Genomic DNA, 23889 nt, shown 5'->3' with positions numbered 1-23889 from the left:
TCACACCACACATTGTCCTCAAACATCTCATTTCCAGCACATCCATCCTCCTGCGCACCACTCTATCCATAGCCCACGCCTCGCAACCATACAATATTGTTGGAACCACTATTCCTTCAAACATACCCATTTTTGCTTTCCGAGATAATGTTCTCGACTTCCACACATTCTTCAAGGCTCCCAGAATTTTCGCCCCCTCCCCCACCCTATGATCCACTTCCGCTTCCATGGTTCCATCCGCTGCCAGATCCACTCCCAGATATCTAAAACACTTTACTTCCTCCAGTTTTTCTCCATTCAAACTCACCTCCCAATTGACTTGACCCTCAACCCTACTGTACCTAATAACCTTGCTCTTATTCACATTTACTCTTAACTTTCTTCTTTCACACACTTTACCAAACTCAGTCACCAGCTTCTGCAGTTTCTCACATGAATCAGCCACCAGCGCTGTATCATCAGCGAACAACAACTGACTCACTTCTCAAGCTCTCTCATCCCCAACAGACTTCATACTTGCCCCTCTTTCCAAAACTCTTGCATTCACCTCCCTAACAACCCCATCCATAAACAAATTAACAACCATGGAGACATCACACACCCCTGCCGCAAACCTACATTCACTGAGAACCAATCACTTTCATCTCTTCCTACACGTACACATGCCTTACATCCTCGATAAAAACTTTTCACTGCTTCTAACAACTTGCCTCCCACACCATATATTCTTAATACCTTCCACAGAGCATCTCTATCAACTCTATCATATGCCTTCTCCAGATCCATAAATACTACATACAAATCCATTTGCTTTTCTAAGTATTTCTCACATACATTCTCCAAAGCAAACACCTGATCCACACATCCTCTACCACTTCTGAAACCACACTGCTCTTCCCCAATCTGATGCTCTGTACATGCCTTCACCCTCTCAATCAATACCCTCCCATATAATTTACCAGGAATACTCAACAAACTTATACCTCTGTAATTTGAGCACTCACTCTTATCCCCTTTGCCTTTGTACAATGGCACTATGCACGCATTCCGCCAATCCTCAGGCACCTCACCATGAGTCATACATACATAAAATAACCTTACCAACCAGTCAACAATACAGTCACCCCCTTTTTTAATAAATTCCACTGCAATACCATCCAAACCTGCTGCCTTGCCGGCTTTCATCTTCCACAAAGCTTTTACTACCTCTTCTCTGTTTACCAAATCATTTTCCCTAACCCTCTCACTTTGCACGCCACCTCGATCAAAACACCCTATATCTGCCACTCTATCATCAAACACATTCAACAAACCTTCAAAATACTCACTCCATCTCCTCACATCACCACTACTTGTTATCACCTCCCCATTTGCGCCCTTCACTGAAGTTCCCATTTGCTCCCTTGTCTTACGCACTTTATTTACCTCCTTCCAGAACATCTTTTTATTCTCCCTAAAACTTAATGATACTCTCTCACCCCAACTCTCATTTGCCCTTTTTTTTCACCTCTTGCACCTTTCTCTTGACCTGTCTCTTTCTTTTATACATCTCCCACTCAATTGCATTTTTTCCCTGCAAAAATCGTTCAAATTCCTCTCTCTTCTCTTTCACTAATACTCTTACTTCTTCATCCCACCACTCACTACCCTTTCTAATCAACCCATCTCCCGTCCCACTCTTTTCATGCCACAAGCATCTTTTGCGCAATCCATCACTGATTCCCTAAATACATCCCATTCCTCCCCCACTCCCCTTACTTCCATATATATATATATATATATATATATATATATATATATATATATATATATATATATATATATATATTATCCCTGGGGATAGGGGATTAAGAATACTTCCCACGTATTCCCTGCGTGTCGTAGAAGGCGACTAAAAGGGGAGGGAGCGGGAGGCTGGAAATCCTCCCCTCTCGTTTTTTTTTTTTTTTTTTTTTTTTAATTTTCCAAAAGAAGGAACAGAGGGGGGCCAGGTGAGGATATTCCACAAAGGCCCAGTCCTCTGTTCTTAAACGCTACCTCGGTAATGCGGGAAATGGCGAATAGTTTAAAAGAAAGAAAAAGAAAAAAGAATATATATATATATATATATATATATATATATATATATATATATATATGTATATATATATATATATATATAACGGCTCATAACGTCTTCGATGTGGCCCGGGCTATCGTGCCAGCCTATGCGGCACTTCAGCAACCCGGAATTATTCCCTGAAACAACGCTTGGAAGGAGGCAAAAGTGATATTGTGACAGTGATTGTGTCAGCGTCGCGTCGCCTCGCCGCAGTGTATCGAGACAGACTTCCCCAGAACTTTTTAAAGGGGAAGAAAATGTTTATAGTTGTGTTACTGGAGTGATAGTTTTCATGCATGGTGTTTTGACAAGAAAATAGTGAAGTTGGAGAAAAATGTAGCTTAGACATTGAAGCTTATTGATTCAGTGGTGAAATTGATGAGAACTGCTATTGACGTTTGTGTGAATAAATTGTACATTTCCTTTTCCATAGCCAGAGGTTGAACCATGATGTGACGTTCATTTTTTCATTCATTTCAAGCTAAAAGTTTGTTTTCTAAATTGTTTCTTACATTTTTCATATGTATATATATGTGTGTGTGTGTGTGTGTGTGTATGTGCGTATGTGTGTGTATGTGTGTGTGTGTGTGTGTGTGTATATATATATATGTATATTATCCCTGGGGATAGGGGTGAAAGAATACTTCCCACGTATTCCTCGCGTGTCGTAGAAAGCGACTAGAGGGGACGGGAGCGGGGGGCCGGAAATCCTCCCCTCCTTGTATTAACTTTCTAAAATGGGAAACAGAAGAAGGAGTCACGCGGGGAGTGCTCATCCTCCTCGAAGGCTCAGAGTGGGGTGCCTAAATGTGTGTGGATGTAACCAAGATGTGAAAAAAGGAGAGATAGGTAGTATGTTTGAGGAAAGGAACCTGGATGTTTTGGCTCTGAGTGAAACGAAGCTCAAGGGTAAAGGGGAAGAGTGGTTTGGAAATGTCTGGGGAGTGAAGTCAGGGGTTAGTGAGAGGACAAGAGCAAGGGAAGGGGTAGCAATACTCCTGAAACAGGAGTTGTGGGAGTATGTGATAGAATGTAAGAAAGTAAATTCTCGATTAATATGGGTAAAATTGAAAGTTGATGGAGAGAGGTGGGTGATTATTGGTGCATATGCACCTGGGCATGAGAAGAAAGATCATGAGAGGCAAGTGTTTTGGGAGCAGCTAAATGAGTGTGTTAGCGGTTTTGATGCACGAGACCGGGTTATAGTGATGGGTGATTTGAATGCAAAGGTGAGTAATGTGGCAGTTGAGGGAATAATTGGTGTGCATGGGGTGTTCAGTGTTGTAAATGGAAATGGTGAGGAGCTTGTAGATTTATGTGCTGAAAAAGGACTGATGATTGGGAATACCTGGTTTAAAAAGCGAGATATACATAAGTATACTTATGTAAGTAGGAGAGATGGCCAGAGAGCGTTATTGGATTACGTGTTAATTGACAGGCGTGCGAAAGAGAGACTTTTGGATGTCAATGTGCTGAGAGGTGCAACTGGAGGGATGTCTGATCATTATCTTGTGGAGGCTAAGGTGAAGATTAGTATGGGTTTTCAGAAAAGAAGAGTGAATGTTGGGGTGAAGAAGGTGGTGAGAGTAAGTGAGCTTGGGAAGGAGACCTGTGTGAGGAAGTATCAGGAGAGACTGTGTACAGAATGGAAAAAGGTGAGAACAATGGAAGTAAGGGGAGTGGGGGAGGAATGGGATGTATTTAGGGAATCAGTGATGGATTGCGCAAAAGATGCTTGTGGCATGAGAAGAGTGGGAGGTGGGCTGTTTAGAAAGGGTAGTGAGTGGTGGGATGAAGAAGTAAGAGTATTAGTGAAAGAGAAGAGAGAGGCATTTGGACGATTTTTGCAGGGAAAAAATGCAATTGAGTGGGAGAAGTATAAAAGAAAGAGACAGGAGGTCAAGAGAAAGGTGCAAGAGGTGAAAAAAAGGGCAAATGAGAGTTGGGGTGAGAGACTATCAGTAAATTTTAGGGAGAATAAAAAGATGTTCTGGAAGGAGGTAAATAGGGTGCGTAAGACAAGGGAGCAAATGGGAACTTCAGTGAAGAGCGTAAATGGGGAGGTGATAACAAGTAGTGGTGATGTGAGAAGGAGATGGAATGAGTATTTTGAAGGTTTGTTGAATGTGTCTGATGACAGAGTGGCAGATATAGGGTGTTTGGGTCGAGTTGGTGTGCAAAGTGAGAGGGTTAGGGAAAATGATTTGGTAAACAGAGAAGAGGTAGTAAAAGCTTTGCGGAAGATGAAAGCCGGCAAGGCAGCAGGTTTGGATGGTATTGCAGTGGAATTTATTAAAAAAGGGGGTGACTGTATTGTTGACTGGTTGGTAAGGTTATTTAATGTATGTATGACTCATGGTGAGGTGCCTGAGGATTGGCGGAATGCGTGCATAGTGCCATTGTACAAAGGCAAAGGGGATAAGAGTGAGTGCTCAAATTACAGAGGTATAAGTTTGTTGAGTATTCCTGGTAAATTATATGGGAGGGTATTGATTGAGAGGGTGAAGGCAGGTACAGAGCATCAGATTGGGGAAGAGCAGTGTGGTTTCAGAAGTGGTAGAGGATGTGTGGATCAGGTGTTTGCTTTGAAGAATGTATGTGAGAAATACTTAGAAAAGCAAATGGATTTGTATGTAGCATTTATGGATCTGGAGAAGGCATATGATAGAGTTGATAGAGATGCTCTGTGGAAGGTATTAAGAATATATGGTGTGGGAGGCAAGTTGTTAGAAGCAGTGAAAAGTTTTTATCGAGGATGTAAGGCATGTGTACGTGTAGGAAGAGAGGAAAGTGATTGGTTCTCAGTGAATGTAGGTTTGCGGCAGGGGTGTGTGATGTCTCCATGGTTGTTTAATTTGTTTATGGATGGGGTTGTTAGGGAGGTAAATGCAAGAGTCTTGGAAAGAGGGGCAAGTATGAAGTCTGTTGGGGATGAGAGAGCTTGGGAAGTGAGTCAGTTGTTGTTCGCTGATGATACAGCGCTGGTGGCGGATTCATGTGAGAAACTGCAGAAGCTGGTGACGGAGTTTGGTAAAGTGTGTGGAAGAAGAAAGTTAAGAGTAAATGTGAATAAGAGCAAGGTTATTAGGTACAGTAGGGTTGAGGGTCAAGTCAATTGGGAGGTGAGTTTAAATGGAGAAAAACTGGAGGAAGTGAAGTGTTTTAGATATCTGGGAGTGGATCTGTCAGCGGATGGAACCATGGAAGCGGAAGTGGATCATAGGGTGGGGGAGGGGGCGAAAATTTTGGGAGCCTTGAAAAATGTGTGGAAGTCGAGAACATTATCTCGGAAAGCAAAAATGGGTATGTTTGAAGGAATAGTGGTTCCAACAATGTTGTATGGTTGCGAGGCGTGGGCTATGGATAGAGTTGTGCGCAGGAGGATGGATGTGCTGGAAATGAGATGTTTGAGGACAATGTGTGGTGTGAGGTGGTTTGATCGAGTAAGTAACGTAAGGGTAAGAGAGATGTGTGGAAATAAAAAGAGCGTGGTTGAGAGAGCAGAAGAGGGTGTTTTGAAATGGTTTGGGCACATGGAGAGAATGAGTGAGGAAAGATTGACCAAGAGGATATATGTGTCGGAGGTGGAGGGAACGAGGAGAAGAGGGAGACCTAAATTGGAGGTGGAAAGATGGAGTGAAAAGGATTTTGTGTGATCGGGGCCTGAACATGCAGGAGGGTGAAAGGAGGGCAAGGAATAGAGTGAATTGGAGCGATGAGGTATACAGGGGTTGACGTGCTGTCAGTGGATTGAATCAAGGCATGTGAAGCGTCCGGGGTAAACCATGGAAAGCTGTGTAGGTATGTATATTTGCGTGTGTGGACGTGTGTATGTAATGTGTATGGGGGGGGGTTGGGCCATTTCTTTCGTCTGTTTCCTTGCGCTACCTCGCAACCGCGGGAGACAGCGACGAAGGTATAAAAAAAAAAAAAAAAAAAAAATATATATATATATATATATATATATATATATATATATATATATATATATATATATATATATATATATATATATATATATTACATCAAACAGAATAGAGCAAAGGGAGAACGCACCTAGCAAGTACACTAGGTGCAACAGATAGACACAAAGACAAGCAGAAAACACGGGGAGGACCCACCAGGTAGATACACTAGTTACAATAGACAGACAGATAAACAAACAGATAAACAGAAAAGGGAGGAGGACCTACATTGTAGGTGCACTGTGAACAATAGACTGACAGAAGAAGGTTAGGATCCAACTGGCAGGTACAATGGGTACAGTAGACAGACAACAATGGGAGGACCCACCTGGCAGGTACACTGGGTGCGACAGTCGAGGGTGAAGCTCTCCCCGTTATCGTAGGTCCGGTTGTTGACGATGCACTTGGCTGGCCGCTCCTCTGGGGGACCAGAACACGAACCTTTTTCATGTCACAGCACAAGATACACATCTCTATCATGTTTTAACACAGGACACACATCTTCGTTATGTTAGAACACTGGAAATGCATTTTTGAATTACACAGGACACTACGGCTTCCTAGGTGATGGCACAGGAATAAAGACTTATCATGGCATAACAAAGAGCACAGGCAAATGGCATGTCAAGTATCGTTATATTGATATACACTGCACAGAACACATTTGGCCATATCGTGATATATGATGTGTAACCTTGTCATGTTGTAACATAAATTACACCAACTTTTCATATTATGACAGGGCATATCATCTTACCACACCATGTCGGTGAACTTTTGAAACTATCACTTAATAACAGAGAATGTGCACCTTTGATGTTTATGCCACAGGACAAACAATGGACGCATTTGATATGAAGTAGATATCTTATCTATACACAAAACAAGCCTGGTTTTCACAAAAGAAATGAAAGTAAGAAAATGTTAAACATAATTCCAGAAAAGGCAATGTTTCCTTATGACTAAGGAAGAATGGTGTTACAGATTCCTGTAGGCGGATGATGTTACCACATCATAACCAAAAAACATGGGACTTTATCACTCCAAAACATAGGACAGATGCCACCACATCATTGTGCAGATAGCTTAACAATACATAATTATAAGCCAGGATGAGCAGCACTACAACATGAAAACCCAGGTGCTTTGGCGATACCATATCATAACCCAGAAATGGCAGCAATACAACGTAATCCAAGGTAGGCGACAATACCGCCATGATAACCCAGAAATGGCAGCAATACAACGTAATCCAAGGTAGGCGACAATACCGCCATGATAACCCAGGAAGGGCACCATTAAGAAATGATAACCTATGAAGGGCAGCAATAACCCAGAAAGGGCACCACTACCTCTTGCTAACCTAGGAAGGTACAGCAGTACCACAAGATAACCATGGAACAGATGCAGTGCCGCATAGTATAATAGTCCGAGAAGTGTCGCCGTATGATAAACCCTGAAGGTGTAGCATTACCATATATCAGCTTCTGAATGATAACAAAGTCACGTCATGATATTGCCGGCAGAGTATCGTCTAGAACTGTGGCAATACAATATCATGACCTAAACAAGGTATCGACACCGCATCGTTTACAGGATAGGGTGTCTGTGCCACATCATGATTCATGAAGGTTGACTTCATCGTATCATTATCTAGAAGGGGTAACTTTGCCACATTATATATAAGGAAAGCAACGTCACCAAATCAAAATCCAGGAGGAGCAACATTACCATATCAAAACTAATCATAAGTCATGAGAGATGACAGTACCTTACCATATGCGGAAGAATGAAATTATTGCTATATGAAATCCATGGAAAGGTGTTCCTAAAACAATAACAAGGACAGCCTCGTTGCCATATCATGATCATGGAGAACAGCATTCCCACGGCATGTCCCAAGAAGGGTGGTCATGCCACGTTACCGCCGGTGAGAAGCTTTATGGAAACCATATCATTGGAAAGGCGGCAACACTGCAATACAGAGACGTAACTCCATCTTTAATCTAGGCTTTGAGAGAGTTATACCATCCTTGCCGGGCTCTTGTGTAATAAGGCGGCTCTTATAACGGGATGGGCAGTGTCACCACGACACGACCCAGTAAAGCTGGTGTTACACCTTCAAGTAGCACGTGGAGAAGTGCTTCATATAAATCAAGAGTTGGAAGCGCTACCGCGTCGTGATCCACGCTGTAGATATTGTCAGCTTAGGAAGACACATGTGTTTCATTATAATTTTACTCAGAAGAAAGAAGAATGATACAGTTAGCAGTCTCCTAGAAGAAGTGGGTTTTTCATAACATAGTCAGGTGCAGCTCACACCTTAAGATTATCGTGCAAGGCTTAGCGTGGACAAACCCAAGTGACTCTTCAGCTTTTTGTGAAGAGCTAATGTCTCAAGTTTGGCACAGCAGTTTACTCTCACTTAGAATTCCTAGTCTTATGACCTTGTGTACGGATTGACTGGTTGGCTGGTTCGTTATTTTGGCATTTAGCCTATCAACTGTCAGGATCATTCAGGCAGTTTAGGTCAAGTTTCAGTCATCACCCGAAAAATCTTCATCTTATTCTTTATGTTAGCTGAGACTGCACGGGCAGCTGAGGCCCTAATCAAGGCCATCTCATTAACGTAGTGAGAGTAAGTGAGCTTGGGAAGGAGACTTGTGTGAGGAAGTACCAGGAGAGACTGAGTACAGAATGGAAATAAAGGCAGACAGTATGAATTATGTACATGTGTATATATGTATATGTCTGTGTGTGTATATATATGTGTACATTGAGATGTATAGGTATGTATATTGTGCGTGTGTGGACATGTATGTATATACATGTGTATGTGGGCGGGTTGGGCCATTCTTTCGTCTGTTTCCTTGCGCTACCTCGCTAACGCTTGAGACAGCGACAAAGCAAAATGATAAAATAAAATATATATATATATATATATATATATATATATATATATATATATATATATATATATATATATATATATATATATATATATATATATATCCCTGGGGATAGGGGAGAAAGAATACTTCCCACGTTTTCCCTGCGTGTCGTAGAAGGCGACTAAAAGGGAAGGGGGCTGGAAATCCTCCCCTTTCGTTTTTTTTTTCTTTCTTTTTTAATTTTCCAAAAGAAGGAACAGAGAAGGGGGCCAGGTGAGGATATTCCCTCAAAGGCCCAGTCCTCTGTTCTTAACGCTACCTCGCTATCGCGGGAAATGGCGAATAGTATGAAAAAAAAAAAAAAATATATATATATATATATATATATATATATATATATATATATATATATATGTGCTGAGAAACGGCTGGTGATTGGGAATACCTGGTTTAAAAAGCGAGATATACATAAGTATACGTATGTAAATAAGAGAGATGGCCAGAGAGCGTTATTGGATTACGTGTTAATTGACAGGCGTGCGAAAGAGAGACTTTTCGATGTTAATGTGCTGAGAGGTGCAACTGGAGGGATGTGTGATCATTATCTTGTGGAGGCTAAGGTGAAGATTTGTATGGGTTTTCAGAAAAGAAGAGTGAATGTTGGGGTGAAGAGGGTGGTGAGAGTAAGTGAGCTTGGGAAGGAGACTTGTGTGAGGAAATACCAGGAGAGACTGAGTACAGAATGGAATAAGGTGAGAACAATGGAAGTAAGGGGAGTGGGGGAGGAATGGGTTGTATTTAGGGAATCAGTGATGGATTGCGCAAAAGATGCTTGTGGCATGAGAAGCGCGGGAGGTGGGTTGATTAGAACGGGTAGTGAGTGGTGGGATGAAGAAGTAAGATTATTATTGAAAGAGAAGAGAGAGGCGTTTGGACGATTTTTGCAGGGAAAAAATGCAATTGAGTGGGAGATGTATAAAAGAAAGAGACAGGAGGTCAAGAGAAGGTGCAAGAGGTGAAAAAGAGGGCAAATGAGAGTTGGGGTGTGAGAGTATCATTAAATTTTAGGGAGAATAAAAAGATGTTTTGGAAGGAGCAAATGGGAACTTCAGTGAAGGGCGCAAATGGGGAGGTGATAACAAGTAGTGGTGATGTGAGAAGGAGATGGAGTGAGTATTTTGAAGGTTTGTTGAATGTGTTTGATTATAGAGTGGCAGATATAGGGTGTTTTGGTCGAGGTGATGTGCAAAGTGAGAGGGTTAGGGAAAATGATTTGGTAAAGAGAGAAGAGGTAGTAAAAGCTTTGCGGAAGATGAAAGCCGGCAAGACAGCAAGTTTGGATGGTATTGCAGTGGAATTTATTAAAAAAGAAGGTGACTGTATTGTTGACTGGTTGGTAAGGTTATTTAATGTATGTATGACTCATGGTGAGGTGCCTGAGGATTGGCGGAATGCGTGCATAGTGCCATTGTACAAAGGCAAAGGGGATAAGAGTGAGTGTCAAATCACAGAGGTATAAGAGGTATATATATATATATATATCTATATATATATATATATATATATATATTCTTTTTTCATACTATTCGCTATTTCCCGCGATAGCGAGGTAGCGCTAAGAACAGAGGACTGGGCCTTTGAGGGAATATCCTCACCTGGACCTCTTCTCTGTTCCTTCTTTTGAAAAAAAAAAAAAAAAGAATAGAATAATGGTGTGGAAGGCAAGTTGTTAGAAGCAGTGAAAAGTTTTTATCAAGGATGTAAGGCATGTGTACGTGTAGGAAGAGAGGAAAGTGATTGATTCTCAGTTAATGTTGGTTTGTGGCAGGGGTGCGTGATGCCTCCATGGTTGTTGAATTTGTTTATGGATGGTGTGGTTAGGTAGGTAAATGCAAGAGTTTTGGAAAGATGGGCAGGTATGCAGTCTGTTGTGGATGAGAGAGCTTGGAAAGTAAGCCAGTTGTTGTTCGCTGATGATACAGCGCTGGTGGTTGATTCATGTGAGAAACTGCAGAAGCTGGTGACTGAGTTTGGTAAAGTGTTTGAGAGAAGAAAGCTGAGAATGAATGTGAATAAGAGCAAGGGTATTAGGCACAGTAGGGTTGAGGGACAAGTCGATTGGGAGGTAGATTTGAATGGAGAAAAGCCGGAGGAAGTGAAGTGTTTTATAAATCTGGGAGTGGATTTTATAGCGGATGGAACCATGGAAGCGGAAGTGAATCATAGGGTAAGGGAGGGGGCGAAAGTTCTGGGAACGTTGAGGAATGTGTGGAAGTCGAGAACGTTATCTTGGAAAGCAAAAATGGGTATGTTTGAAGGAATAGTGCTTCCAACAATGATATATGGTTGCGAGGCGTGGGCTATAGATAGAGTTGTGCGGAGGAGAGTGGATGTGCTGGAAATGAGATGTTTAAGGACAATCTGTGGTGTGAGGTGGTTTGATCAAGTATGTAATGAAAGGGTAAGAGAGATGTGTGGTAATAAAAAGATTGTGGTTGAGAGAGCAGAAGAGGGTGTTTTGAAATGGTTTGGTCACATGGAGAGAATGAGTGAGGAAAGATTGACAAAGAGGATATATGTGTCAGAGGTGGAGGGAACGAGGAGAAATGGGATAACAAATTGGAGATGGAAAGATGAAGTGAAAAAGATTTTGAGTGATCGGGGCCTGAACATGCAGGAGGGTGAAAGGCTTGCAAGGAATAGAGTGAATTGGAACGATGGGGTATACCGGCGTCGTCGTGCTGTCAATGGATTAAACCAGGGCATGTGAAGCGTCTGGGGTAAACCATGGAAAGTTCTGTAGGACCTGGATTTGGAAAGGGAGCTGTGGTTTCGGTGCATTATACATGACAGCTAGAGACTGAGTGTGAACGAGTGTGGCCTTTGTTGTCTTTTCCTAGCACTACCTCGCGCACATTTGGGGGGAGGGGGTTGTTATTTCATGTGTGGCGGGGTGGTGACGGGAATGAATAAGTGCAGACAGTATGGATTATGTGCATGTGTATATATGTATATGAGTGTGTGTGTATATATATGTATACGCTGAGATGTATAGGTATGTATACGTGCGTGTGTGGACGTGTATGTATATATATGTGTATGTGGTGGGTTGCCCGTGATCAAGTATATTCGTATGAGTCCACGGGGAAAATGAAACACGATAGTTTCCCAAATGCACTTTCGCGTTATGATCACATCATCAGTGGAGACACAAGAGAGTAATATAACAGTTAGTTGATATACAACGAAGAGACGTGGCTAGAACGCCATTTGGTCAACATGTGATTGTCTAAGACAGACGACGAGCGCATCATAAACTTATTAAGTGCACAAGAAGGTGAATTGCTTACTTACTTTATCAACAATACAGTTATGCAATTTGTATAGACCTTCACTAATATCAAGGTTATAATTCTTTGTGTATCTAATAATAGAAGATTCAATATTTCTCGTTGTACTAGAGTTAGAGTTAATAGCGGAGATAGCATTACTCTAGTCAATACAATGATCATAGTTTTTAACGTGATTAAACAAGGCATTTGATTCTTGTCCTGTTCTCATACTATATCTATGTTGCTTAAGCCTAACAGAAAGATCGTTACCAGTCTGTCCAACATAAAACTTATCACAATTTCGACATGGCACTTTATCGATGCATCCAGGAAAATTTTCTTGTGAGTTCCTGATTAAGATATTCTTTATAGTATTATTGTTCCTGAAGGTAGCATTTACATTAAAGGATTTAAGCAGCATAGGAAGTAAAGTAAAATTATTATCAAAAGGGAGAGCTAAAAGATTCTTGGTGTCAATGGGAAGTTTGGGCTCAACTCTATAAAGTGATATCTTTGCTAACTTAAGGAATCTATCAGTGAAAGATCTAGGGTACTTCAACTTAGATCCAATAGAATTTATCTTCTCAAACTCATCATCAATAAACTCTGGACTGCAAATACGTAAATCCTTAAGGAACATATATTGAAATTATGATAATTTAACTCTGTCATGTTGAGATGAGTAATGATGGATATATGAGCATACATTGGTAGGTTTTCTGTATATGCTAAACTTAAACTTGTTTCCTTGCCTATGGATCATGCAATCTAAGAATGGCAACATACCATTATTTTCATTTTCTATTGTAACTTTGAAGGAACTAAATTGTTAAGTAAGGGGAGAAATGTTTGAAAATTTTCATTTGTTGGCCAAACACGAAGAACATCATCCACATACCCAAGCCAAATTGCATTAGAAGGTAAGATATCCTTTAGTAGTTTTGTTTCAAAAATTCCCATATAAAGGTTACTTAGTACAGATGAAAGAGGGCTAGATATTGCCATACCAAATTTTTGAGCATGATATTCTCCATTGAACTGAAATACACAGTCTTTTATACACAATTTTTTCAGTTCAGTGAAAACAGACTTTGAAACAGGTAAATGAATATCATCCTATACATCAAATTTCATATTCTAAAAGGTCACCAACTGAACTGGAACTTTTGTGAAAAGTGAGGAAACATCAAAGCTAACAAGTTTGAAATCAAAATTAACATTGATATTGTTAAGCATGTTAACTAAATCTGCATTATTCATGATATGAGAATTTGATATCTTACCTGCTAAAGGGCTTAGTAAAGAAACTAACCATTTTGACAATCTATATGTGATGGAGCCTACTGAACTCACTATATGTCGTGCTGGAAAATTTTGTTTATGTGTTTAGATAAGTCCATACATGTATGGCAATGAAGGGACAAAGATGACAAACTTTTGATAAGAGAACTATTGCCTTTCAACAACAACTTCAGTTCTTTATCGAAATGGGTGTTAACTGCTTCTCGGGGATTCTTACTGAGTTCAAAATATGTTGTGTCATCATTTAAAAGATCATTCATTTTAGATAAATGATTACTTTTGTCCATAATCACAACAGTGTTAGCCTTATCTCCTTCGGTGATATGTATATCATTGTCTTCTTTTAAGGTGTTAATAGCTATTATAAATCTTTTATGGCAATTAGCTTCCACTGGTTTTGACAAACTGGCATACACTAAACCCTCACAGATATCAATTTCATCATTAGATAAATTTCTGTATTTCTCTAGATTGCGAAAAGACTGTGATGTCAATACAGCTGGCTTCCCTGTTAGAGCACACAAAACTTAATTCATAGCCTAAAGCACACAAAGAATCCTTATCTAGATGTAAATTGGACAGGTTTATCACAAAAGAAGAGTTCGTGTTCTTAGTCCAGTCGTTGTTTTCAATAAGATGGTCCAACTTACAATTCAATTTCATTTGTAGCCTAGCCTACCCTAGCCTGAGCCAGATAAATCTTTTTATCGACTTTCCCTAGAGGTGGATGTACAGCTGGGTTCACTGTGGACCAACTGCCGCAACCAGGATTTGAACCTATGCGCTCAACCCTGGGCGGCCTGTGAATGCGTCACGGTCAGGAACGATAACCGCTTCACTATCTTCTTCAGGTGTTAAAGATATGTAATTCTAAGGCTACTTATACTATCCCTTAGCACATAGCCCTCTCAGTACATAGATAGCTCAGCCTCTTAGTCCTTGAGTTATTCATGTAACATATTGTCTCCTATCAAGATTTTAACCAATCCCTCTACATTATCCTGACCAACCTAATTGTTTTACGGTAGACTCGGATAGATCATTCTTCGAAATGGCGTTGAACCAAAAAAAATGAGATACTCTAATACTGCGTTTGAAAAGAATGCAATGTAGTTCACGCACATTACACAAGAACTATTACCCGTTACAACTGTGAAAAGATTCTAAACAATGAAAGGAATAAGGTTGATGATGGATTTTTACCTGCCTTAGCAGTGAAGGTCACATACATAGTGAAAGTGTAGTATATGGTCACTGAATTATCCTTAATATCTGAAGTTTGTTTTATAGTTTTTCGGCTGTTTGATATTGTCTGACGTCATTGCCTTAATGACACAGCTAGCTGATAGGCAGAAGGTACAAACAACCAACCAGCCTTGGTAGAATCTATTAAGCCTTTGGACTAGAACATATCATAGGTGACCTTGTAAGTAGCGAATGATGGGTAGTGTTGGGGCTGACGTTCACGGGAAGAAACCATATAGTAATGCTGTACATGAAAATACTAGTGCTGACCTTGCCAGGAAACAGAAGTTGTTAACTTGAATGTACCGTATTTGAACGCACTGGGACTAAACTTTGCAGGAGTCAGTGAGGTGATGGTAGTGGATTTCATAGTACTAGGTCTGACCATATCATTGGCCCGTAAAATAGTACTGCACCAAAATTTGCTACAAAAAATCTTTGACAGGATAAGGCATACTACTATTGGATTATGAAAAACTAATGCTGACCTTGACATGTTCCTGTAAGGTCCTGGTTGGTGCTGTAGACGCAGGTGAGGTTCCTGGAGGAGTCGCAGAGGCTGGGACCGTCGCACGGTTCTCCCTCCTGCTTTGCACACCGCCAGCAGCAGCCACACCCGTCCCGCAAAACTGGCACTCCCGGATGGCACTCCGGCATGGTACCACACTCACACGGGTACACGCAATGGGCACGGATCTGTCAACACACAAGATAGCACTCAACACCTGCACGGTAGGCGGCGGGCACGACGGATCTGTCAACACACAAATACATTTCTTACACCACCAGCATACACGCAACATCATGAACGCGCATATTTTCACACACACACACACACACACACACATACACACGTACAGGCCTCCGTGGTGAAGTGGCTAACGTAACTAACCATGAGTCAGGACGGGCTGGCCCGTGGTCGGACCGCATGAGTTCGAATCCTGAACATGGAAATCGGCCTACACCCAGACAGGTGTTCATCCTCTCCTTTGGACTAGACGATAAACGGGTACCCAGCTTACGTTGGGAGTGTAAGCTCATGTGTGTGTGTGTGTGTGTACATACATGAGAGTAAAGAAATGATACATATATACAAGGTTGAGGGACAGGGCAACACGGTTGCAAAGCCCTCTTTCCGGAACATACAAATGCGAATCACAAACAGCAATCTCACACTCATACACTAGTGGTAAGGAGCCAAAAACGCAGATCAAAAAAACATTCTGGAATTATGCGGGCATCTCTAGTGGTGTGCCTCAGGACACGGCCTCAAGGACACTGATCTTTGATTATGTAAATGACTTGTCATGGACTGAACGCTTACCTAAACATGTTTGTGAACGATGGCCGAAATCATGAAAATGATCAAGAATGATGAGGACTGTAATAGCTTGCGATGGGAACTCAACAAACCCCAAAGTTGGTGTATATGAATGGTAAATTCAAGACAAGAGAACAAAAAGGCCAGGGTATTGTACGACTGCTGTCTATCAGACATAAAATTCTAGAATGGTTCTCTGGTTTCTTCTGACCATGTTATATGGTGTTTGTGTACTAATTTCTTGTAATCTCCTTTACTGTTTTTTAAGTCTTTCTTGATGCAGCTCACTTGTCGTAATTCAATACTTTTGTTAGATCATCTCTGTTGTGTCTATACAATTTGCCCACATACCTAAATGACAAGGTTACTTAGGGGAATAACTGCATTTCTTCATGTCCCACTCTTGCTGAGTTGATCAAACACCTTTCAGGGGTAGGAGACATTATTCAAGAATCATATATATATATACATGTATATATATATATATATATATATATATATATATATATATATATATATATATATATATATATATATATATATATATATATATAAGTATATGTATATATATATATATATATATATATATATATATATATATATATATATATATATATATATATATATATATATATATATATATATATATATTTATTTATTTATTTATCTATTTTGCTTTGTCGCTGTCTCCCGCGTTTGCGAGGTAGCGCAAGGAAACAGACGAAAGAAATGGCCCAACCCACCCCCATACAATATGTATACACACACACGTCCACACACGCAAATATACATACCTATACATCTTAATGTACACATATATATACATACACAGACACATACATATATACCCATGAACACAATTCACACTGTCTGCCCCCATTCACTCCCATCGCCAGCTCGCCACACATGGAATACCTTCCCCCTCCCCCCTAATGTGTGCGAGGTAGCACTAGGAAAAGACACCCTAGGCGACATTTGTTCACACTCAGTCTCTAGCTGCCACGCAATAATGCCCGAAACCACAGCTCCCTTTCCACATCCAGGCCCCACACAACTTTCCATGGTTTACCCCAGACGCTTCACATGCCCTGATTCAATCCAGTGACAGCACGTCAACCCCGGTATACCACATCGATCCAGTTCTCTCTATTCCTTGCCCTCCTTTCACCCTCCTGCATGTTCAGGTCCCGATCACACAAAATCTTTTTCACTCCATCTTTCCACCTCCAATTTGGTCTCCCACTTCTCGTTCCCTCCACCTCCGACATATATATCCTCTTGATCAATCTTTCCTCACTCATTCTCTCCATGTGCCCAAACCATTTCAAAACACCCTCTTCTGCTCTCTCAACCACGCTCTTTTTATTTCCACACATCTCTCTTACCCTTACATTACTTACTCGATTAAACCACCTCACACCACACATTGTCCTCAAACATCTCATTTCCAGCACATCCATCCTCCTGCGCACAACTCTATCCATAGCCCACGCCTCGCAACCATACAACATTGTTGGAACCACTATTCCTTCAAACATACCCATTTTTGCTTCAAGAGATAATGTTCTCGACTTCCACATATTCTTCAAGGCTCCCAGGATTTTCGCCCCCTCCCCCACCCTATGATTCACTTCCGCTTACATGGTTCCATCCGCTGCCAGATCCACTCCCAGATATCTAAAACACTTTACTTCCTCCAGTTTTTCTCCATTCAAACTTACCCCCGCAATTGACTTGACCCTCAACCCTACTGTACCTAATAACCTTGCTCTTATTCACATTTACTCTTAACTTTCTTCTTTCACACACTTTACCAAAACTCAGTCACCAGCTTCTGCAGTTTCTCACATGAATCAGCCATCAGCGCTGTATCATCAGCGAACAACTGACTCACTTCCCAAGCTCTCTCATCCACAACAGACTTCATACTTGCCCCTCTTTCCAAAACTCTTGCATTCACCTCCCTAACAACCCCATCCATAAACAAATTAAACAACCATGGAGACATCACACACCCCTGCTGCAAACCTACATTCACTGAGAACCAGTCACTTTCATCTCTTCCTACACGTACACATGCCTTACATCCTCGATAAAAACTTTTCACTGCTTCTAACAACTTGCCTCCCACACCATATATTCTTAATACACTCCACAGAGCATCTCTATCAACTCTATCATATGCCTTCTCCAGATCCATAAGTCCTATATACAAATCCATTTGCTTTTCTAAGTATTTCTCACATACATTCTTCAAAGCAAACACCTGATCCACACATCCTCCACCACTTCTGAAACCACACTGCTCTTCCCCAATCTGATGCTTTGTACATGCCTTCACCCTCTCAGTCAATACCCTCCCATATAATTTACCAGGAATACTCAACAAACTTATACCTCTGTAATTTGAGCACTCACTCTTATCCCCTTTGCATTTGTACAATGGCACTATGCACGCATTCCGCCAATCCTCAGGCACCTCACCATGAGTCATACATACATTAAACGACCTTACCAACCAGTCAACAATACAGTCACCCCCTTTTTTAATAAATTCCACTGCAATACCATCCAAACCTGCTGCCTTGCCGGCTTTCATCTTCCGCAAAGCTTTTACTACCTCTTCTCTGTTTACCAAATCATTTTCCCTAACCCTCTCACTTTGCACACCACCTCGACCAAAACACCCTATATCTGCCACTCTATCATCAAACACATTCAACAAACCTTCAAAATACTCACTCCATCTCCTCACATCACCACTACTTGATATCACCTCCCCATTTGCGCCCTTCACTGAAGTTCCCATTTGCTCACTTGTCTTAGACACTTTATTTACCTCCTTCCAAAACATCTTTTTATTCTCCCTAAAATTTAATGATACTCTCTCACCCCAACTCTCATTTGCCCTCTTTTTCACCTCTTGCACCTTTCTCTTGACCTCCTGTCTCTTTTTTTTATACATCTTCCACTCAATTGCATTTTTTCCCTGCAAAAATCGTCCAAATGCCTCTCTCTTCTCTTTCACTAATACTCTTACTTCTTCATCCCACCACTCACTACCCTTTCTAATCAACCCACATCCCACTCTTCTCATGCCACAAGCATCTTTTGCGCAATCCATCACTGATTCCCTAAATACATCCCATTCCTCCCCCACTCCCCTTACTTCCATTGTTCTCACCATTTTCCATTCTGTACTCAGTCTCTCCTGGTACTTCCTCACACAAGTCTCCTTCCCAAGCTCACTTACTCTCACCACCCTCTTCACCCCAACATTCACTCTTCTTTTCTGAAAACCTATACAAATCTATATATATATATATAATTCTTTTTTTTGCCTTGTCTCTGTCTCCCGCGTTTGCGAGGTAGCGCAAGGAAACAGACGAAAGAAATGGCCCAACCCACCCCAATACACATGTATATACATACGTCCACACACGCAAATATACATACCTATACAGCTTTCCATGGTTTACTCCAGACGCTTCACATGCCCTGATTCAATCCACTGACAGCACGTCAACCCCGGTATACCACATCGCTCCAATTCACTCTATTCCTTGCCCTCATTTCACCCTCCTGCATGTTCAGGCCCCGATCACACAAAATCTTTTTCACTCCATCTTTCCACCTCCAATTTGGTCTCCCACTTCTCTTCGTTCCCTCCAACTCCGACACATATATCCTCTTGGTCAATCTTTCCTCACTCATTCTCTCCATGTGCCCAAACCATTTCAAAACACCCTCTTCTGCTCTCTCAACCACGCTCTTTTTATTTCCACACATCTCTCTTACCCTTACGTTACTTACTCGATCAAACCACCTCACACCACACATTGTCCTCAAACATCTTATTTCCAGCACATCCATCTTCCTGCGCACAACTCTATCCATAGCCCACGCCTCGCAACCATACAACATTGTTGGAACCACTATTCCTTCAAACATACCCATTTTTGCTCTCCGAGATAATGTTCTCGACTTCCACACATTCTTCAAGGCTCCCTGGATTTTCGCCCCCTCCCCCACCCTATGATCCACTTCCGCTTCCATGGTTCCATCCGCTGCCAGATCCACTCCCAGATATCTAAAACAATTTACTTCCTCCAATTTTTCTCCATTCAAACTTACCTCCTAATTGACTTGACCCTCAACCCTACTGCACATAATTACCTTGCTCTTATTCACGTTTACTCTTAACTTTCTTCTTTCACACACTTTACCAAACTCAGTCACCAGCTTCTGCAGTTTCTCACATGAATCAGCCACCAGCGCTGTATCATCAGCGAACAACAACTGACTCACTTCCCAAGCTCTCTCATCCACAACAGACTTCATACTTGCCCCTCTTTCCAAAACTCTTGCATTCACCTCCCTAACAACCCCATCCATAAACAAATTAAACAACCATGGAGACATCACACAACCCTGCCGCAAACCTACTTTCACTGAGAACCAATCAATTTCCTCTCTTCCTACACGTACACATGCCTTACATCCTCGATAAAAACTTTTCACTGCTTCTAACAACTTGCCTTCCACACCATATATTCTTAATACTTCCACAGAGCATCTCTATCAACTCTATCATATGCCTTCTCCATATATATATATATATATATATATATATATATATATATATATATATATATATATATATATATATATATATATATATATATATATATATATATATATATATATATATATATATATTCCTATGAGTCCACGGGGAAAATGAAACACGAAAAGTTCCCAAGTGCACTTTCGTGTAATGATCACATCATCAGGGGAGACACAAGAGAGAAATATAACAGTCAGTTGATATACATCGAAGAGACGAAGCTATGACGCCATTTGGTAAACATGTGATTGTCCAAAACATACAACGAGCGTTCATAAACTTATCATTATACAAATCTTATCAACAATAAAGTTATCTAATTTGTACAGACCATCACTGATATTAAGATTATAATTCTTTGTGTATTTAGTAATAGAAGATTCAATGAAATTTCTCTTGGTGATAGAGTTAGAGTTAACAACTGAGATGGTGTTACTCTACTCAATACAATGATCATAGTTTTTAACATGATTAAAAAAGGCATTTGATTCTTGTACCGTTCTTATACTATATTTATGTTGCTTAAGTCTAACAGAAAGATCCTTACCAGTCTGACCAAAATAAAATTTATCACAGTTTCCACAAGGAACTTTATAGATCCAACCAAGAGAATTTTCTGGTGAATTCCTAATTAAGATATTCTTTATAGTATTATTGTTGCTAAAGGCAACATTTACATTAAAGGATTTAAGCACCATGGGAAGCAAAGTCAAATTATTATTAAAAGAGAGAACTAAAAGATTCTTGGTGTCAATGGGAGGTTTGGGCTCAACTCTATAAAAGGATTTCTTTGCTAACTTAAGGGATTTATCAGTGAAAGATCTAGGGTACTTTAACTTAGATCCAATAGAATATATCTTCTCAAACTCATCATCAATAAACTCTGGACTGCAAATACGTGAAATGATGATAATTTAACTCTGTCTTGTTGGGATGAGTAATAATGGATATATGAGCATACATTGGTGGGTTTTCTGTATATGCTAAACTTAAACTTGTTTCCTTGTCTATGCAATCTAAAAATGGTAACATACCATTATTTTCATTTTCTACAGTAAATTTGATGGAAGGTACTGAATTGTTAAGTAAGGGGAGAAATATTTGTAAATATTCATTTGTTGGCCAAACACAAAGAACATCATCTACATACCTAAACCAAATTGTATTAGAAGGTAAGATATCCTTTAGTAATTTTGTTTCAAGAAATTCCATATAAAGATTACTTGGTACAGGTGAAAGAGGGTTACCCATTGTCATACCAAATTTTTGAGCATGAAATCTCCATTAAACTGAATTACACAGTCTTTTATACATAATTCTATCAGTTCAATGAAATTAGACTTTGAAACAGGTAAATGAATATCATCCATGACATCAAATAAATATTCTAAAAGGTCATCAACTGGAACTTTAGTGAAAAGTGAGGAAACATCAAAGCTAACTAGTTTGAGATCAAAATTAATATTTATATTGTTTAGCTTGTTGACTAAATCTACATGTTCATGATATTAGAATTTGATACCTTACCCACTAAAGGGCTTAATAAGGAAACTAACCATTTTGATAAATTATATGTGATGGAGCCTACTGAACCCACTATAGGTCTTGCTGGAAAATTTTGTTTATGTGTTTTGATAAGTCCATACATATATGGCAATGAAGGGTTCCATACATGTATGGAACTTTTCGTGTTTCATTTTCCCCGTGGACTCATAGGAACATCTTGATCACGCGCAAGATTGTGATGCTTTCCAGTATATATATATAGATATATATATATATATATATATATATATATATATATATATATATATATATATATATATATATATATATATATATATATAAATATATATATATATATATATATATATATATATATATATATATATATATATATATATATATATATATATATATGTATATATATATATATATATATATATATATATATATATATATATATATATATATATATATATATATATGTATATATGTTTGTATATATGTATAGATGTTTGAGGACAATGTGTGGTGTGAGGTGGTTTGATCGAGTAAGTAACGTAAGGGTAAGAGAGATGTGTGGAAATAAAAAGAGCGTGGTTGAGAGAGCAGAAGAGGGTGTTTTGAAATGGTTTGGGCACATGGAGAGAATGAGTGAGGAAAGATTGACCAAGAGGATATATGTGTCGGAGGTGGAGGCAACGAGGAGAAGAGGGAGACCAAATTGGAGGTGGAAAGATGGAGTGAAAAAGATTTTGTGTGATCGGGGCCTGAACATGCAGGAGGGTGAAAGGAGGGCAAGGAATAGAGTGAATTGGAGCGATGTGGTATACCGGGGTTGACGTGCTGTCATTGGATTGAATCAGGGCATGTGAAGCGTCTGGGGTAAACCATGGAAAGCTGTGTAGGTATGTATATTTGCGTGTGTGGACGTATGTATATACATGGGTATGGGGGTGGGTTGGGCCATTTCTTTCGTCTGTTTCCTTGCGCTACCTCGCAAACGCGGGAGACAGCGACAAAGCAAAAAAAAAAAAAATATATATATATACATATGCTTGTGGCATGAGAAGAGTGGGAGGTGGGTTGATTAGAAAGGGTAGTGAGTGGTGGGATGAAGATGTAAGATTATTAGTGAAAGAGAAGAGAGAGGCATTTGGACGATTTTTGCAGGGAAAAAATGCTATTGAGTGGGAGATGTATAAAAGAAAGAGACAGGAGGTCAAGAGAAAGGTGCAAGAGATGAAAAAGAGGGCAAATGAGAGTTGGGGTGAGAGAGTATCATTAAATTTTAGGGAGAATAAAAAGATGTTCTGGAAGGAGGTAAATAAAGTGCGTAAGACAATCGGAACTTCAGTGAAGGGCGCAAATGGGGAGGTGATAACAAGTAGTGGTGATGTGAGAAGGAGATGGAGTGAGTATTTTGAAGGTTTGTTGAATGTGTTTGATGATAGAGTGGCAGATATAGGGTGTTTTGGTCGAGGTGGTGTGCAAAGTGAGAGGGTTAGGGAAAATGATTTGGTAAAGAGTGAAGAGGTAGTAAAACCTTTGCGGAAGATGAAAGCCGGCAAGGCAGCAGGTTTGGATGGTATTGCAGTGGAA

At 40.1% G+C, this 23889-nt stretch overlaps 1 protein-coding gene across 1 annotated transcript in view; it reads right to left on the bottom strand.

Annotated features, from left to right (window-relative positions):
- The window catches only part of LOC139754491 (uncharacterized), a 159805-nt gene that overhangs the window by 3788 nt on the left and 132128 nt on the right, over nt 1–23889 (bottom strand). The window contains exons 4-5 of the mRNA XM_071671756.1: nt 15325–15532; nt 6395–6486 (exon numbers count right to left, since the gene is read on the bottom strand). Coding sequence (XP_071527857.1) covers nt 6395–6486; nt 15325–15532 — 300 coding nt within the window. The remainder of the gene's footprint in view (nt 1–6394; nt 6487–15324; nt 15533–23889) is intronic.

Source organism: Panulirus ornatus, chromosome 17 (assembly GCF_036320965.1).
Source record: "Panulirus ornatus isolate Po-2019 chromosome 17, ASM3632096v1, whole genome shotgun sequence".
NCBI classification, from domain to species: domain Eukaryota; kingdom Metazoa; phylum Arthropoda; class Malacostraca; order Decapoda; family Palinuridae; genus Panulirus; species Panulirus ornatus.
Note: the sequence above shows the minus strand (reverse complement) of the source record. Positions and strands in the feature narration are given on the sequence as shown.